This window comes from Psammomys obesus, unplaced genomic scaffold, assembly GCF_907164565.1.
Source record: "Psammomys obesus unplaced genomic scaffold, mPsaObe1.curated_primary_1811, whole genome shotgun sequence".
Lineage (NCBI taxonomy): Eukaryota > Metazoa > Chordata > Mammalia > Rodentia > Muridae > Psammomys > Psammomys obesus.
Window position 1 is genome coordinate 11080131 of NW_026596091.1, and position 10423 is coordinate 11090553.

At 42.1% G+C, this 10423-nt stretch overlaps 1 protein-coding gene across 1 annotated transcript in view; it reads left to right on the forward strand.

Annotated features, from left to right (window-relative positions):
- Window positions 1-10423, forward strand: part of Fgd6 (FYVE, RhoGEF and PH domain containing 6) — a 111635-nt gene that overhangs the window by 89773 nt on the left and 11439 nt on the right. The window contains exons 13-16 of the mRNA XM_055627763.1: window positions 321-404; window positions 2174-2253; window positions 9109-9211; window positions 9594-9737. Of these exons, the coding sequence (XP_055483738.1) occupies window positions 321-404; window positions 2174-2253; window positions 9109-9211; window positions 9594-9737 (411 nt within the window). The remainder of the gene's footprint in view (window positions 1-320; window positions 405-2173; window positions 2254-9108; window positions 9212-9593; window positions 9738-10423) is intronic.

Below are 10423 nucleotides of genomic sequence, written 5' to 3' on the forward strand. Positions count from 1 at the left end.
AATAAATGTGGTGTATTCAAATTGCAGTATAGGGCAGCTATACTGCTTGTTTCAAACACAGGAAATGGTGAGATGTTATGATGCTGGATGAGATTTTTTTCTCTTAGGATTTAGTTTCTTTTACTCATGCAGATTGTAGTTTTTTAGTGTGATTTTGAACCCATGAAACATTAACTCTCTAATAGAACCTGGATATAAAACACATTTCCTTAGAAACTTTCTGAGAAGTAATCTTTTCCCTTTATTTCTGTGTGATATTAATACCTTTGTTGATAAAATTAGTTCCTGTAAGTGGCCTTGTGATGTGCTTCTACTTTTAGTTTAATGATGCCCTGCTGTATACAACACCCATGCAATCTGGGATGTACAAATTGAACAACATGCTCTCGTTGGCTGGAATGAAGGTTGGTGTGCATTTTACAGCTTTCATTTACCCAAACACATGCAGAAGACAATCCCCAGGTAGTCATCTTTCTCACACCCTCCCTTTTCTGTTTCTGTGTGCTTCTGCTTATGCATCTGTTCATGCCTGTTAGTGGTTTACTCCTGCATTAATTTATTCAAGGGATAGTTATTGAGAATGACTATAAACAAAACTAATAACAGATTTGATAAAAGGAAAAACATGAGGATGAATTAAAGGATGATTCATTTTGTCTCTGCTTCTTCCCAAACCTTCCTATGTCCAGGAGACTTTTCAATAGTATACACACAATACCTTTTAATAGACAGTATGAAAGATCACTATAAAGACACAGTTAACATTTTTAGGAGTTCAAGGTGAGTGTGGCAGCGTGTGCTTTCAATCTCGCCCCTTGGGAGGAGGAGGCAAGTGGATCAGGAGCTCAAGGGCTTTCCCCACTACATAGTGAGTTTCAAGCTAGCTACTTGAGACTCTGCCTAAATATAACATAAATAAATAATCAAATAGATAAAAACAAACAAACATATAAACAAATGGAATTTAGAGCCAAAAAGAGATTTGTGATGTTTGTCTTTAATCCCCAGTACATAGGAGGCTGAGATAGGATGATAATTTGAAATCAGGAGTTCAAGACTACCTGAGGCAGCGTAGTAGGACTGTCATCTCCAATATATATGTTTCTGTGTGTGTTTTGTGGGGTTGTCTTAGTTAGGCTTTCTATTGCTGTTAAGTGACACCATGGCCACTGCAACTCTTACAAAAGAAAACATTTAACTGAGGTAGCTTACAGTTCAGACGTTTAGTCTATTATCATGGCAGGAAGCGTGACAGCACACAGACAGACATAGTACTAGAGAGTAGCTGAGAGTTCTACATCTAGATCAGCAGACAGCAGGAAGAGAGAGTGACATGGGCCTGGCTTGAGCATCTGAAAACTCAAAGCCCACCTAGTGACTTGCTTTTTCCAAAGGCCACACCCCTAATAATGCTGCTCCCTGTGAGTCTGTGGGGGTCATTTTCATTCAGTCCACCACAGGAGTCTTTTTAAAAAGCTTGGTTTGAGATTTTGCCTTTATTTTATTTCCCAGGCTGGCCTCTGTAGTCAAGGCTGGTATTGAGCTCCTTATCCTCCTGCCTCAACCTCCCAAGTGCTGTAGTCATAGATGCTAGCAACCATGCCAAACCTTTTATGGTTTTATGAGTTAGAGTTCACTCTGTAACACAGGCCGACTTAGCAATCAGGACACTCTTCTGTCTTACCTCCTTGAGTGCTGAGATCACTGTTGTGAGATGCCACAGCCAAGAAGAATGTGTGCCTTTAATAGGTGTGGTGAAGGGATTGGTGTGCTGATTTTGATAGACAGCTGGGAAATGGCAAGTGCTACATAGCGAGACCCTTTCCCAAATAGAACACAAAGCAAAAACCACCACATGAGAGAGAATCCGGGAAGTCTTTCTGGAGAAAGACAGTGAACCTTAATATATTAATTGTAGCCCGCCATGCTGGGACACTGGGAAAAGGTATTCCGAAGAGTGAATGTTGTGACCTAAGGCTTGGAGATGGGGCAGTAACTGCCTGTGGGTATTTAAAGTTGTCTAGAACAGAGATGACAAAGCATGGCAGTAGATAACGCTGAGTGAAGAGACTGGCTGTGGACAGCATTCTCCAGGGGATTGGGCAGCTTCAGTTACTGTTTCCATGTTGGATTTGTGGCATTAAGTTTGTCTGATATCTGTACCCTCTTCCAGGTCAGAAAACCTTCTCAAGAAGCATATCAGAATGAATTAAATATTGAAAGTGTGGAACGTTCTTTCATCCTCTCAGCTAGGTAAGTGTGTGTGTAGTCATTACATCCACATACATGTACACACACATATATTGAAAATGACATTCTGGTTGGGCAGTGTTGGCACATGCCTTTAATCCCAATACTTGGTCTGGTCTACATAGTGAGTTCCAGGACAGCCAGGACTACACAGATAAATCCTGTTTCGAAAAAACTAAAAGCAAACAAATAAAAAGAAAAGGCATTTTGCCAGGATAGCACACTCAGGCAGGGCATTGATTCCATTGGAACTGGAGGACAAGTGTTTGTGGAATTCTGAGCTTGCTAAGTGGCCCTCATGATTGCTCAGCAGGATTTGTTACTACGACTGAGCCATCTTCTTAGCCCCTCAGGATCCTTTTTTCTGACAGCATGTGCTCTCTGCCATATTATTTCTGTAATCTGACAATATTTGTTTTTCATTGTTGTATGTTTTCATGATCATTGATGTTAACATTTAATTGGTTTTGGGTACATGCCACACTCATCCTGAACTCCTAAAAATGTTAACTGTGTCTTTATAGTGATCTTTCTTACTATATGATGTTCAAGTTAATTGAGAAGTGTGTGTTTTTCTGACTATAAACTGACTGTTTCCCTGTATTTTTTCCCTCTTCCATGTCCTCCCTCCCTATTTTCTTACACAAAATAACCCCACAATGGCCTATAAGTGTCCAACCAAAAGAAAGAATTACACATTTCTCTCTCACTTTAAATCAGAGATCAAAGTTAATAAGGAAGGTATGTCAAAAGCCCTGACAAACTGAAAATTAGGCATTTGGGTCCAGTTGGCCACATTGTAAATAGAAAGGAAAAGTTCTTGAAGGCAATTAAATGTACACATGGAGAAAAGCAGCCTTACTGTTTCATGATGGATGTTGAATAGTGTGGATAGAATACGGAACCAGTAACAGCATTTTCTTAAAACAAAGCCTAATCTAGAGCAAAGTCCTTTTCAATTGTGTGAAAATCAAGAGAGGTGGAGACAGTGCAGCAGAAAGCCTGGAGCAAGCAGGGGCTGATGGTGATCTCTGTGTTGTGTCTGTGAACATGCAAGCAGGGGTGAATGGATAAAGCAGTGGGTGCTGACATAGAAGCTACAGTGGGTTACCCAAAAGACGTATCTGAGGGGACTGTAGAAGGCAGCCGTGCCAGCCAACAGATCTACAGAGATGGGCACCTAGAACCTAATAGTTAGAGAGAAGTCAGTACCTGGCTTCCAGCCTCTGTCTCCTTGCATGATACCCTACTCCACATCTCCCTGCCTTGTGTAAGGGTCTCCTCTACCTGGGCTTCATTACTTCGGTCAGTCAATAAAATGGAGCTAAGCACTGTGCTAGGCATAAGGTAGAGTGGATGATTAAAAGAGCTTTTCTTCGCTAAGCGTGTATTCAACCAATGCAGATGTGTACTTAGCAGAAATTAGCCCAAGTAAAGTAAGTAGCATTGTAATCAAGTAGACTACAGGAAGAGTTCTAATTGCTTGAAGCTATTAAGCAAGCTAGATTTAGAGGAGAAAGGACCTGGAGACTGTCCTTGAAGGCTTGTTGCGGACGCTGACTTAGGAAGGGTAGATGTTGGATAACTAGGCAAAGAGAAAAGGAGGAGCCTTCTGGTACTTAGGAACAATGACAACAAAGTTTCTAAGGTGAAAAGGAGCCTGTAGTAAGAGGTAGGAAGGTAAGTTTGCAGAGCCAGGTGAGTCAGTATGCAGAGACATCCAGTAGGTTTGGCTCTTCAGCATAGGAGCCATACGAAAGCCACATCACGGTTTAGATCAGAGAATGGTGTGATCAGAGAATGTTACTCCTTTGTGGACAATACTCGGGAAGAAGGTGAAAGAAAGGATTATTCACCAGGAGTTGACAGGCTATGTGGACTGTAGGGTGGTGATGCCACGCCATTCGCTGGGATGGGTAGCACTTGAAGTAGATCAGTTTAGGGTAAAAATGAGGGTTTGGTGAGCACTGTGAGCACGTGGGATATCAACATGGAGCATCTGGCATGCAAGGATCCCAGTGTCAGAAGGAAGACTATGTTGGGTGCATATATGTGAATGCCATCATCTCGGAAATGACCAAAGACTCTTGTAATTCTTTAGTCACTGTCAGCCCCTTTGCACGCTTGCCCTGCCACCTAAAGAAAAGTGTTCCCTTCTATGCTTGTGTTATCTGCTAATTACTTTCTCACTACAGTAAGGTGTGAGCTCAGATGAGGCATATTTTGTATGTCTGGTTCACAGCTTAGTCTCTAACCTATAGTAATTTCCCCGTAAATATAATTCGGAAGAGTCACAGTAATACTGCCTGTACACATCAGCATTGTACCCTGCAGTCAGCATAAACATGGGTGCAGCAAGGTCTGATACAACAGAAATCCCTCACAGTAATTCATTGCAATTGAGAGGAAAATAATTTCAACTTGGTAAAAATTTATCTTCTGATGTGATACACTTCCTACAAAACACAAAGTGGTCAGCCTGTTTGTCAGTTTAAGGAAGATGTGGATTCTTCTGCTGATCATGTTACAAAAGGCCCAGGGTGTCAGCGCTGGATGCTTCAGGCAAATGTGTGTGGTCTGTAAGAAATGTGTTATCAAGAGCTGGTAAACATTGTCTTGGCAGAAGCCCACACAAGAGAGCGCCAGGAATGATTAAACAAAAGAACAACATATGTGACATGATTTGCACAGTCAAATCACATTCCGCATGCTCCTGGGGCTCCAAAAAAATTCAACAGCAATTCTCAAATTAGCCATCTGCCTCTCTGTTTTCAGTTACTTCTAGCAAAAAAACGGGTGGTGGGGGGAGAACTAGTAATGATTCATGAATGCTCGCCTAGAAGTCCAAGTGTCTGTTCCTATGTTGTAGTTCTTTAGAGAACACACACCAGATGGCACTGACCTGGTGGGGAAAGGTTCAGTCCTTCACTACACTGGAGTCTCATATCGGCTCATGGCGCAATATAATACTCCATAGACAAAGCCAATATCTAACACTACTGTTCCACAGTTCCTTATCTGTGCACTGTGACACTGTCTGGTAAAACAGAGGGTGGAATTAAGATCCCATGAGTATTCCAGGGGCTCTGAAGATGAGAAATGGTGGCATTTAGGAAGCGTTTAGTGCTGTTGACCTAGCATAGTAACTATTAATTGGCGGTGAACTTTGGCAATAATGTTACAAAAATAGAAGTAACAAGCTAATTTTATTTGGTTTAGAAAGAAAAGTGTATATAATGAAAAATTTGCACATGTTAATTTTTAAATATCATTTGTAAATTTTTAATCAATATAAATAAATATCACAAGTGGCATTTATCAAGGAAGTACATTACTGAAAATATGCATTATGTGGAAGTCAGGTAATCCTAGTATCTTCTATGGTAACAAGGGAGCTAGGGCTGTAGCAGATCATTGGTTCAGTACTTGGTCTGTGGATCCCGAGGTCCTAAGATTGATCCTTCAGCCTTGCAAAGGGGAAGGAAGACAAAACAACCCAGAAGACAGTACCCTGTGCTCATATGTCTCCCATTCATTGTGAAGTTTTGTTTGTTTTTATTTTGTTCTTAAATGATAGAATGGTTTGCATGTAAAATTAGAGTGAATGATACATTGAGCAAAAACCAAGACCACCACTGACTTTCTTGTTTTACAGTTTTCTAGAGTATTTTAAATCCAACTATAGTTGTCAGGTAATTTTGTGTATTTTAATATCACTCTTCACAAAATACAGAGATTTCTTCACATAGTTTCACTGCCATTATGATGGAATCATTTTGATAGATTTTTTAAAATTTATTTTTAGTTACAATTTATTCACTTAGTATACCAGCTGTAGCCCCCATCCTCATACCTCCCAATCCCACCCTTCCTCTCTTATCTCCTCCCACGCCCCTCCCCCAGTCCACTGATAGGGGAGGTCCTCCTCCCCTTCTGTCTGACCCTAGCCTGTCAGGTCTCAACAGAACTGGCTGCATTGTCTTCCTTTGTGGCCTGGTAAGGCTGCCCCGCCCCCCTCAAGGGGAGGTAATCAAAGAGCCAGCCACTGAGTTCATGTCAGAGACAGCCCCCTGCTCCACTTACTAGGGAACCCACTTGGAGACTGAGCTGCCATGGGCTACATCTGAGCAGGGGTTCTAGGTTATCTCCATGCATGGTCCTTGGTTGGAGTATCGGTCTCAGAAAAGACCCCTGGGTCCAGATATTTTTATTCTGTTGCTCTCCTTGTGGAGCTCCTGTCCTGTCCCCTTAAGTTGATTGTTAAAGTCTCTCTTCCTCCTCTTTCCTCTCCATGTCTATGTATAGACTTACATATTTATATTACCTAAAGTGTGTGTGGACATTTTTAATATGAAAAACAAACTTTAAATGACTTCATAACTGTCTTGACTCCAATAATGAATAGAAATTAATCACAGAATCTTGGGGAGAGGTGTGCTTGAACACTGCAAAATAAGAATGCCCTTTTCTAGGCAGGCCTCTTATCTGGCCTGTTCTCCTTGGCATTAGATTAAAGACAAACGCTGCTGACCAAGGAACAGGAACAGAACTTGGCTGCTGAGTAGTAGGGGAGGCCTCATGACCACAGACAGGTTCCTTTATTTACTACTTCAGCTTATGGTTTATATTGCTAAAAATGGGTTGTCATCATGTCACACTGCTCTGTCTTCCTGATTCTTTCATAATGTACCTTCACACAGTGTTTTGTATAACTCACTCAGTTTATTGCAAATAGCTAAAGCTTAACAAAGTTAGCACAGTCAAAGCACTGGACATCTATGTTTAAGTCGGTTTCTGTTGGCCTGAATACAACTTAGGTATTTATTAACCTCAGTCATCAAACATTTATTGTTAGCAAGTCTTCTTTTTCATAAATGAGTTGCATATTCAGTATGCTGTAGCAGATCTATTTTTTAAACAAGAGTTGAATCCAGATTATATACAATCATGTAGCAAATTAAGATTACCTGCGTGTGTGTGTGTGTGTGTGTGTGTATTTAAACTGTCAACCCTCTTTATTACAATTTTAAGCTAACTTTGTAATAGATTTTACTGATTGTTTTTAAACTACACCCAGTAAACTTACAAATATTGAGATACCAAAAATTTACATAATGGTCTTAAGAGATTTTTTTTTTTGAAAGTAGAGAGCAAAGAAGCCTTCGAGATAGATTTTTAAGACTGGAGAGCAGACAAAGGAAAAAAAATCTTTTTGGTGGTGGTAGCACAAGTCCTTACTCCCAGTACTTGGGAGGCAGAGACAGGTGGATCTCTGAGTTCAAGGTTCTCTACAGAGTAAGTTCCAGGATAGCTAGGGCTACACAGAGAAACCCTGCCTCATAAGTAAGTAGATAGATAGATAGATAGATAGATAGATAGATAGATAGATAGATAGATAAAACAAAAAGGTGGAGAGCAGAGAACATTTAAAGATAAGAGATTTGGGGAATCGTTTGTATGTATGTGTGCAATGGCAGAACTTTTTAAAAATCTGAGAGAATTTAGAAATTGAGTGTACCTATTTCGGGCCATTGAACTGTACTGGGGTCAAGCTATTTACAGTAAGACAGAGAGGCTTTAATGAAATCTTTAAGTCCAAGGAGGAAAGAGATTAGAGAAGGCAGGTGAATGAAGCTCTAAAAGGGAATCAAAGACTGGTGGGAAGAGAGCCAGGATCAGAGCAAAGACTGACTAGAAAGACTTAGCGATAAGAGTCACAAACACCTATCCAGAGAATTCCAGCAGAGGGGGAAGGTTGCCTTAGGGGAGAGATGTTCTGAATCACAGCGGAGAATCATACCACAGACTCCAGTGAACCAATGAGAGACATAGCCTTTCCACGTGATGGGTGCCCAGGAGGTCATAGGCAGCTCCAGGAGCAGAGAGACTCACTACAGGAGCTGAGGACACTTAGCGAGTAGTCAGGGAGAAATACACAATTAGAGCAGGTAGAGGAGAAGCAGCTGAGGAGACAAACTCTAAGATCGGGAGTTGAGTAAGGTAGGTAGGAGATGCATTTCAGGCTTTCAGTGCCAGATATGTGCAAGGGTCCAGTGAAGAAATTACCAACATGAGCACTCCACAATATAGGAAGGTTTCTACTGTAGATGGGGGGGGGGGGGGGGGGGCCACGAGGGGGAGCATAGAGGGGCGGCTGGGGGGGGGGGGGAGGGGGGGTGGAGGGGGGGGAGTGAGTGAATGAAGGGGGGGGGGGGGAAGCAGCCAGAGGCATCTGCAAGAGTCCAGAGCAGAGAAAGGAGTAGACTGGACATGGCCAGAGCTAAGAATATGGAGTGGGGAACTGTGAAAAAAATAGGAGAAAGAAAATAAGAGCAAGTGGGAGAAGGGAAACAATGGGAATAGTTGGGGGCAGGGGGAAATTTGCCATTATAGGGAGAATAAATGGGCATCTGGGAGGAAGGAAGCCTGGGGAAGTAAGAAGGGCTAGGATACTAGTGTGAACTCTGAAATGTGTAACAGGTACTTGGGACACTGAGGCAGCCTGGAGGCCAGCATGGGCTTTGATATGTAACCACAGGTAGTCATATGTCCCTTCTACAAGAAGTTAAAAAAAAAAAAAAAAAGACTCCTTTTGGCAAGTGGGAACACAGTTTTGTGAGTTCCCGAGGAATTCTGGCTTTTATCTAAGTGCCAGGAATCCTATAATGCAGTTTTTCTGGGTCTCGACTCAGCTTTGGACAGATCAGTGCATCTGCCTTTTCAGGGGAGGATGGAGTACCCTTTGGACCTGACAGGAGGGTGATAATTAGTTGTCAGGGGAGAAGGAAAAGGAGAAAGAAAAAAGACAAAAGGACCCAGTGCTGATATCTGCTTGATGGAACCTTTTGCCCCCACCAGTTCTGCCACAGAAAGAGATGACTGGCTGGAGGCCATATCCAGCTCAATAGAAGAGTATGCCAAGAAAAGAGTCACCTTCTGCCCCAGCAGGAGTCTGGATGAGGTATTGTTGCCTTCTCTCTATCTGGGCTTGCTTTCTGTTTTTGGTTTGTTTGTTTGTTTGTTTACTTTTTATTTGACTGTGAAGAGTTCACAGGGGGTTAGAAAAAGAACCTGTCTTTCAGAGATGGATTAGAGGGATGTGTACTCTTACTTTCTACTAGTTATAAAACTTAAATGGAGGAAGTTTTACTGACGTGTGTGCGTGTCTCTGTGTGTGTATGGGGAGGGTGTGTGTGTGCTGTAGGGATTGAACTCAGGGCTTACTCACGCTAAGCACGTGTTGTACTGCTAGCTCCATCCCCAGCTTTCACGGTAGATCTGATGAAAAGACCTGATTCTATCACAGACAGTGTGCAAGGTCATCAGTCATTCTTCCTCCACAGGACTCAGAAAAGAAAGAGGAAGTGAGTCCTCTCGGGTCAAAGGCTCCCATCTGGATCCCTGACACCAGGGCCACCATGTGTATGATCTGCACCAGTGAATTCACCCTGACCTGGAGAAGACACCACTGCAGGGCCTGTGGAAAGGTCAGCGGGGCAGCATCTGTCCTTGCGGTGATTTTTATGTCTCCAGGCCATGGTCAGTGAGGAAATAGTTTCTTCAGTCATTGTAGTATGCAAAACAACAACAATAGAAACAGTAGTAGTGAAAACACAAATGTCGTCTTATCCACATATTTGGGGTTGGCCTAGGGAGTTTGTTAAAGGCTCCCCATCCTCTGCCCTCCTCCCAATTATGGTCCTAGTGCAGTCATAGAGATCTTATATTCAAAAATGAAAACTAAGCCAGGCATGGTATTGTAGCACTCAGAAGGCTGAATGAAGCAGGAGGATCTCAGTAAGTTCAAGGCCAACCTTTTTGTCTTAAACAAACAAACCAAAAAACCCAATTCCAGTTTATTTATATTATAGTTTAGGGTTTTTTTGTTTTTGTTTTGTTTTGTTTTTAGCCATCTTTGTGTAGACAAGATCAGTGGGAAGGTTTCTATGTGGCTTGGACTGGCCTGGAGCTCACTATGTAAACTAGGTTGGCCTTGAACCAACAGACCTGCCCCTTCCTCCTGGATTCTGGGATTAAAAGTATGTGCAATGACTTTTGGCCCAATAAATGAACTTAAAAAGAGAAACTATTTACTTTGGCTTACACTTTTGGACTTAAGCTCAAGATCAATTGGCCTGTAGTGTTGGGGTTAAAGCATCACGTCATGGTGGGG